Consider the following 8,802-nt stretch of genomic DNA (forward strand, 5'->3'; position numbering starts at 1 on the left):
AAAAGTATAAAATGATAATTCTAATGAAGCCGCCGAAACAACAGTTTAGAAGGAAATGTCGAACTTTGGTTTATTTTGTATATGATATCAGACAGCTTTGTATTATTAACAATTTAGCGTTTAAACATCACGATATTTAGATATTTATTAATAGTGTATGAAAAAACTGGTTACGCGAACATTTACTTTCACTTACTTATGCCTTGCCCAGTCGCTCGTGTAAATATTCAAATTCCCGTAGTACGGTGGTTACTCTGGAAACTAGAGGCTTGAGTTTTTTCGAGCGAAGCGAGAGAAATTTGCCGACGAGGAGCGAAGGGACGAGTTCCAAATATATGCTAACCGAAAGAGAATTCCCGCCTCTAGTTCCCAGGGCACTCTCCAAACCGCGCTATATTACCGAGCTAAATGCCTTACGATGAAAACCGCCGCTCTCTAAGGCCAAGTAAGACCCCGTCCCCACGTATCCGTTTTCGTTTGAAAACGCAACATTTTTGTTACGGATACGGGTATCGTCCACACGTAAACGCGAAACAATAACCGAAAACGGAACGATTTGAAAACGATCTCCAGAGTGGAACAATTTGAAAACGATAACCTATCGGCGCGGTGGGGACGACGAAAACGGAACCTTTCGAAAACGATGGCGTGATTCAATTTGCGCGCGCGATGTAAACAAGAAAAAATACTGGGTTACGCATGCGCTGTAGAGCTTGTTATCGTTTTCGTATCGTTTTCGTGGGGACGGGTCGTATCGAAATAAAAACGCTTCGTGTGGACGCGGATCTTTTTGAAAACGGAACAAAAAGGTTGCGTTTTCAAACGAAAACGGACAGGGTCTAAGGCCTCGTTCCAACGTCGCTTTATGCATGAGCAGTATTTAGTACAAATGCATTCAAATAAATCAGGTCGATTGTTTCATCTTGATTTGCATCTATTTGCAATTTCATACGGCTCATGGATAGAACACGACATGGATAGAACACGACATGGATAGAATACGACAAGCACATCAGCTCGTTTTTCTCAGCAGTAACCTTTTCTTTTCTTTATCACTAAAGGATTTCTAGATGCATCAATAAGATTTTCTGGTCGTTATAGACATATGCGTCACATATGCATGTGAAATCGTGTATTTGTGCTAGGAACTAGATCATATTAGATTAGAGCTGAAAAGTACGGCTCCTAAAAAATTCAGAGCCCCCCCCCCCTTTTGAAGGAACTTTTTTTTCGGAGACCCGGTGCATTTAATGAACACTCCCTTAGAATATTACTCCTGTTAGTTTCACTAAGATTCATCTTCGCTGTCCATTTTGTAAGTAGTTAACCTAATCCCTGGTACGAGTACTAGTACCTGTGAGGTCTACAGTTCCGATCCACAGGAAACCCACTAAAATGCTAGGGGCTAGGCATGGGTTTTCTGTAAGGCGGGTCTAAGTATCTTGGTAGACCCGTGGTGTCCATTGTTATGAAGCAGCACCGGAGCTTGCTGCAATTCCGGGTTATGTTACATCCACAGTTGCACAGGCGGCTACGCCAAGCTACACGCAGGTATGAGGCTGGAGAAAAAACTAAAACAAACAAACAATTGATTTAATAAAAGACCTAATTTCCAAGATGGCGTGTTGGGACTAGTGCTCAATCTGCCTGTCAGTGTTTCTGTGGAAATATCAGTCAATCTTGTTTTAAAAACTCGTTTTTCTAGTTCGCTCGGTCATTTCTGTGGAGTTTCAGCTGCGGCCAAAACTTCCACAATCTTGATCTTTGGTCATACATAAGTTAGGGAACCATTACGCTGTGATTTGAGCCTTGTCAAAACAAGATGTGAAAAATACAACTTGCGTCCCTTTTCTATAACTCTGTTTGCTATTAGGCTCGTAGCTAGGATTGGCTGACGGGGGGAGGGGTGCGCCTTCACCCTGCGCGCACCCTGCTCTGTACGCACCTGGCTATTTATGTTATTTTTACTCGATCCTTGTTCAAATACGCCTGGCTATTTATGTTATTTTAACTCGATCCTTGTTCAAATACGCCTGGCTATTTATGTTATTTTAACTCGATACGATACTAACTTTTTGTGAGGGTTTGTTTTCCTTGTGAGGTGTGATGCGATATACAGACTTGCCTTCCCTTTGCCTATTTTGTGCGATCGTAAACAAGACTTAGGGCTATCACAGACCTATGAAATGTAAGTGTGTGTGTTAATGTTAGGGCAGGGGAATTAGAAACTATACATCATTTATCGAAATACTGCACGTGACCTATAGGTTACTTCGCAGCTCCTCCCTCCTGACCCGTGAGAAACATCCGAGCTTGAGTCTCCCTCACCTTTTCCGCTTCTCTTCGTTCAAATATCCTATAACTGAAGTCCTTCGACTTTTGGAAGCTTCTTATATGACTGAGTACCTCGCACGTTTTCTTGTCCTCTTTGGCTTTCCCGCCATAATTGTATGCGATGCATTGTCTATGGCGCAAGCACAAGTCTGCGCACTGCAGCTCCGTAAAAACAGACTCTAGAAAGTCGACTTCCCCAATCAGCTTAAAGTCTTTTATAAGTGTCTCCTCTGGCGGGATTTGTGGAAAGCTACAATTGGTAATCCTCCATCGGGGCTTGGATATTCTTGACTCTACGATACACCGTTCACCCTTGTTCGCGTTAGGAAAATAGCAGCACCCAGGCGTTTGGATGCAGACGAGCCTGTCTTGGTATCCCTTTCCTTCGCACATGTTGTACTCATCTATAGCTAGCTGTGAGCACACTAGGGCGAGATAAAACCTCGTTATTATGGCCACTGTATTCTTCTATGGCTAGGCGCGAGTACAAGATTATACTCTGTACTGTCTTTTTCTACGGCTAGGTATGAGACCTCAAACACATTAAAGGAAAACCGGAGCGAGGGTCTGTAGAAATAGGATGGGAGTAACGCAATGACACATAAATAACGCAATAGCACAAAAATAACGCAATAGCATAGCATACATAACGCAATAGTACATCTATTCAACAATTAGACTACAAGTTCGAGTTTTCTATGACTCAATAGATAGTCAACGAGGCGCGTAGCGCCTATTTGACTCATAGAAAACGAGAACGTGTAGTCTAATTGTTTCAGTATAAATCCACTCACATACTTTTAATAATATTTCATGTTGTTCTTGTAAAAAAACGCCGGATTTTTCGCTACTCGCTATCTATCAAATTGCAGGATTCGTGATAGTATGTGAGTAGATTTATACTAAAACTCAAAAGCACATCCATAACGCAATAGTACATAAATAAAGCAATAGAAGATAAAAAACGCAATAGCACAGCCATAACACAATAGAACATGTTGTGAGATGATGTGGAGACACGGCATGTTGTGAGACCATGTGGAGACACGGCATGTTGTAAGATGATGTTGAGACACGGCATGTTGTAAGACCATGTGGAGACACGGCATGTTGTAAGACCATGTGGAGACACGGCATGTTGTGAGACCACGGTATGTTGTAAGACCATGTGGAGACACGGCATAATGTAAGATGATGTGGAGACACGTCATGTTGTAAGACCATGTGGAGACACGGCATGTTGGAAGACCATGTGGAGACACGGCATGTTGTGAGATGATGTGGAGACACGGCATGTTGTAAGATGATGTGGAGACACGGCATGTTGTAAGACCATGTGGAGACACGGCATGTTGTGAGATGATGTGGAGACACGGCATGTTGTAAGACCATGTGGAGACACGGCATGTTGTAAGACCATGTGGAGACACGGCATGTTGTAAGATGATGTGGAGACACGGCGTGTTGTAAGACAATGTGGAGACACGGCATGTTGTAAGACCATGTGGAGACACGGCATGTTGTAAGACAATGTGGAGACACGGCATGTTGTGAGACCATGTGAAACACGGCATGTTGTAAGATGATGTGGAGACACGGCATGTTGTAAGACAATGTGGAGACATTGCATGTTGTAAGACCATGTGGAGACACGGCATGTTGTAAGATGATGTGGAGACACGGCATGTTGTGAGATGATGTGGAGATACGGTATGTTGTGAGATAATGTGGAGACACGGCATGTTGGAAGACCATGTGGAGACACCGCATGTTGTGAGACCATGTGAAGACACGGCATGTTGTAAGACCATGTGGAGACACGGCATGTTGTAAGATGATGTGGAGACACGGCATGTTGTGAGACGATGTCGAGACACGGCATGTTGTAAGACCATGTGGAGACACGGCATGTTGTATGAGAATGTGGAGAGACGGCATGTTGAGAGATGATGTGGAGACACGGCATGTTGTAAGATGATGTGGAGACACGGCATGTTGTGAGACAATGTGGAGACACGGCATGTTGTAAGACCATGTGGAGACACGGCATGTTGTAAGACCATGTGGAGACACGGCATGTTGTAAGATGATGTGGAGACACGTCATGTTGTGAGATGATGTGGAGACACGGCATGTTGTAAGAGAATGTGGAGACACGGCATGTTGTAAGACCATGTAGAGGCACGGCATGTTGTAAGATGATGTGGAAACACGGCATGTTGTAAGACCATGTGGAGACACGGCATGTTGTAAGACCATGTGGAGACACGGCATGTTGTAAGACCATGTGGAGACACGGCATGTTGTGAGATGATGTGGAGATACGGTATGTTGTAAGACCATGTGGAGACACGGCATGTTGGGAGACCATGTGGAGACACGGCATGTTGTGAGACCATGTGGAGACACGGCATGTTGTAAGATGATGTGGAGACACGGAATGTTGTAAGACAATGTGGAGACACGGCATGTTTTAAGACCATGTGGAGACACGGCATGTTGTAAGATGATGTGGAGACACGGCATGTTGTAAGACAATGTGGAGACACGGCATGTTGTGAGACAATGTGGAGACACGGCATGTTGTAAGATGATGTGGAGACACGTCATGTTGTAAGACCATGTGGAGACACGGCATGTTGTAAGACCATGTGGAGACACGGCATGTTGTAAGATGATGTGGAGACACGTCATGTTGTAAGACCATGTGGAGACACGGCATGTTGTAAGATGATGTGGAGACACGACATGTTGTAAGACCATGTGGAGACACGGCATGTTGTAAGACCATGTGGAGACACGGCATGTTGTAAGATGATGTGGAGACACGGCATGTTGTAAGACCATGTGGAGACACGGCATGTTGTGAGATGATGTGGAGACACGGCATGTTGTGAGACCATGTGGAGACACGGCTTGTTGTAAGACAATGTGGAGACACGGCATGGTGTAAGACCATGTGGAGACACGGCATGTTGTGAGACCATGTGGAGACACGGCATGTTGTAAGACCATGTGGAGACACGGCATGTTGTAAGATGTTGTGGAGACACGGCATGTTGTGAGATGATGTAGAGACGCGGCATGTTGTGAGATGATGTGGAGACGCGGCATGTTGTGAGATGATGTGGAGACGCGGCATGTTGTAAGACGATGTGGAGACACGGCATGTTGTGAGACCATGTGGAGACACGGCATGTTGTGAGACCAAGTGGATGATGAGATGATGTTATTTGACCCAGTATTGCTGTGGTTGTTTTACCAATTGATTTAATCTTTACTCTTTACCCTGCACTTGTCGCATGCCCGTGCGTGTGTCGGCGGCGAGATGAGTTCAAAGAGAAAGTGAACTGTCAATCAATCATGTCTCATACCAACATCACAACATTGGCCGTAACTAGGCAGGTTTTGAACAATGGAATCCTGCGTTGTTTCACTTCCTTCTTATTTTATATAGAACCTATATACGAAGTTACGTTCGGAGAGGGCTCGGGCTTGTCACGAACACTGAAGAGGCTATGGTTACACAGTACCGTTCATATGTTTTGAGACTTGAAAACAACGATCGCTAGGGTTTTTAAACAAGAAAAATAGGAATATAACAGAGGCAACCAAAAAGGATTTCGCTAACTCAGAAGGCAGGAGACATTTTGGATTATAAGGTTAGAAATATTTTATTCATTGAGTTCAATACTCAACATAAATTGGGGATTCATTTTTGTTTATTTTATAAAGAAATCGCTGACAAAGTATCCAAATTCCCCTGAACGGACGGACATCGCGTCACAAAAAATCGAGTCGATGGGTTACTAATATTTGTTACCACATTTGTTTTATATACCACTTTTTTTAGGTATGGGGCTCCGCTCACTCCGCTCAACTCCTTTATTCCTAACTTGTATGAGTCCAATATTACGCATAAAGCTCGTCTCCTAGATTTATCTCTGAACCCACGCTCACACGTCATTGAATTAATGGTCCTTTATTTTTTAGACAAGTACTAAAATATCATAGGAACGACGAATATAACGCGAATGACAGGTTATTTCTTAAAAATATTGCGAAACGAAATGGTCAAGTAGTGATATCGTACCATGCTACATAGCCACTGAACGAACGTCGTATCCAGACAAAAACCCGATTGATACAATAATAACGGCTTTTTATTTTTTTTTTTTCGGGGTCCGGTATTAATTAAATCGCGTGCTCTGATTTGCTCTCTTGAGGTCCGGTATCCTACGATCCGGACCCCGCGATACCGGCCCGCTCGAAATAGTGAGTTGATTTGTAAAATGCCCATCGGAAACTGGGTTTTTACTCCCGAGGCTATAGATCTTCACACTAACACGGCATTTTATTGTCATTTTATCTAGAATCATTGACTTTACAGAAAATCAAACTCCCTGTGTTTTGACAATTTCCCGCCATAATGATTTTGCAACGCGCGCGACAATTTCAAGTTTGCTGAAAGTTTATATGGGATAAAAAGGCAGCAAATTGTCTCTTCATAAGAAGAAAAATTACAAATCCTTCTAGGAATTTACCTGCATAACCAGCTTAACGTATCCAAATTCAAGAGAAGTTCTTTACTAAATATTTCATATCGTCTGTGAAGGATTCAAAGCGAAAGAAGAAATTTCTACGATCAATTTGAGTCGAGAACGTCGTATCAATCTGGACTAAATTATTTTACACAAAACTCAAAGAATGTCTTCTTCGGTGGTTCTGTATTTCTGGAGGGTTAAAAGCGTAGTGTGGAAATACAAAATGGAGTTTATTATGATCATGAGCGAACAAAATCTTCACGAACATCGACGAAAGTCAGAAGCGAAACCTCGCCTCGTTCAACCATAAAGTTGGAAAATCTATTGAGGAAAAAAATAAATATGTTATTTCCCAGCGAATGGTCGGTCCGTATCTTGAAATACCGTGACCTCGGCCTTGAAAATACTGACCTCGGTCACGGTATTTCTCGATACGGACCGACCCTTAGCTGGGAAATAACATATATATTTTGCTTCCCCTGAATTTACGAGGGTACTATGATAGTGAGCGGGTTTAAATGCTATGGAAATGGTTACTAGGTAAGCGATCACAAATCCAGATGTGGTCAGAGAAGCGGGCAATTAATTATAAGAGAGAGAGTTGCTGGGAAAATTTCGATATATTTTAAACATTTCCTTTCTTTTTTTGTCGTTGAACATACCTCTTTTCCGATATATCTTACAAATTGCCTCGCAATATTATTCGAGTACTTAACTGGAACCTAGACGATAGAGGTGCGAGATGTTTGGGGAAGATGTTTTATTCCTATTAGGCTTTTCCTAACTGACGCGTAACTAGGTTTGAATTGAACTTTTAAAATGCTGGTTGCTTTTTAATTGCACATGCCTCTTTTTGAATTCATGAAATATTATCGTTTCATACTATAATTTATAAGAAGTTTTAAAATCTACTGTGACTTTACCATACCTGAGGCTAAACCAAGTCGGTAAGCTCCCACAAACCACAAAGCCATTAAAATCACGTCTCCTGGAATAAAAGGACGAGAAACAAAACAAAAACAGCTCATCGTTTATTTTTGGTTTGGATTTGCGCTACTTTGGTGAATACGCTTACTTCAGGATTAAGAAAAATGGAAAAGAAAGACAAGATCTCTAAAAAAGGTATCACTTTCAAAAGAATAAAACTTTATGACCTTGCATATTAACGGAATTTACAATAAAAGCAAAAAAAAACACAAAAAAGTCTTACCCATCATAGATGAATGGTTGTCGATCAACTCCCAAAGGCACTTTTTCCGACTATTTCATGCTAGCAGGAAGCACTAATTAATTTTCCCACAAGTCGGCGAAATGTAACACTCTCTCTTTTGCTGTTAAAAGTGCCGATAACGACTAGGAATTAGTAACCTTCCAGAAAACGTTAATGGATAATTCATTATCGGAAAATGAGCTCGTTGGGGCGTGTTCAATTACACTTCAGATTCAACAGCAGTCAGGAGATTTCACTAAATTTCATTAAAAATAGCATGCGCATGCGTCACTCTTCTAGAGTGATTATTTCCGGGACCTTATTAAAAAAGAAATTAAATTTGATGATTGGTGTGACTTTCAAGTAAATGTTCTTTTTCCTCTAAAACTGTCCTTTTTGGAGTGGATGTAATTTGATCCATTCTTATGAAGAAAACTACATGACATTCAGGTCAAACGTGCCAGGGTTGGGTATTAAAAGACGATTGACTTCTTGTCTTAGTTGAAACACCTGTCAAATCCGTTTCAGTCTCAACAATTAATGAATCTCAATTCAATCTCAGTATTGTTGCTTTTTCAAGCTTTTAAGAACCGCCAAGACGTTTAGAAGTTTACACCTGCAAGATGGTGATTTTGTCGCTAACAGCATCTCACGTGAAGTTTTTCCGGTTATTATTTTATTTTTTATTTAACATAAGTTTTATATTCGTATTTT

The 8,802-nt window shown here is 41.8% G+C and overlaps 1 protein-coding gene across 1 annotated transcript; it reads right to left on the reverse strand.

The window, feature by feature from the left end:
* Positions 1–1,028: 1,028 nt before the first annotated feature.
* Positions 1,029–8,285, reverse strand: LOC116601976. The gene is made up of 4 exons (XM_032362941.2): positions 8,089–8,285; positions 7,807–7,866; positions 2,329–2,759; positions 1,029–1,571 (listed from the first exon to the last, which is right to left on the reverse strand). The coding sequence occupies exons 1-4, from the start codon at positions 8,093–8,095 to the stop codon at positions 1,542–1,544; spliced, it is 528 nt and encodes a 175-aa protein (XP_032218832.2). The 5' UTR covers positions 8,096–8,285; the 3' UTR covers positions 1,029–1,541.
* Between the last annotated feature and the right edge of the window lie 517 nt (positions 8,286–8,802).

This window comes from Nematostella vectensis, chromosome 1, assembly GCF_932526225.1.
Source record: "Nematostella vectensis chromosome 1, jaNemVect1.1, whole genome shotgun sequence".
Lineage (NCBI taxonomy): Eukaryota > Metazoa > Cnidaria > Anthozoa > Actiniaria > Edwardsiidae > Nematostella > Nematostella vectensis.

Bases quoted from the DNA above. Each gene is read 5' to 3' on its own strand.
- LOC116601976 (XM_032362941.2), bottom strand. The intron at 2,760-7,806 runs GTATGGTAAAGT...ATCTCGCCCTAG, and splicing joins CCGACTTGGTTTAGCCTCAG to TGTGCTCACAGCTAGCTATA. The intron at 1,572-2,328 runs GTGAGGGAGACT...TGTTTGTTTTAG, and splicing joins AACGAAGAGAAGCGGAAAAG to TTTTTTCTCCAGCCTCATAC.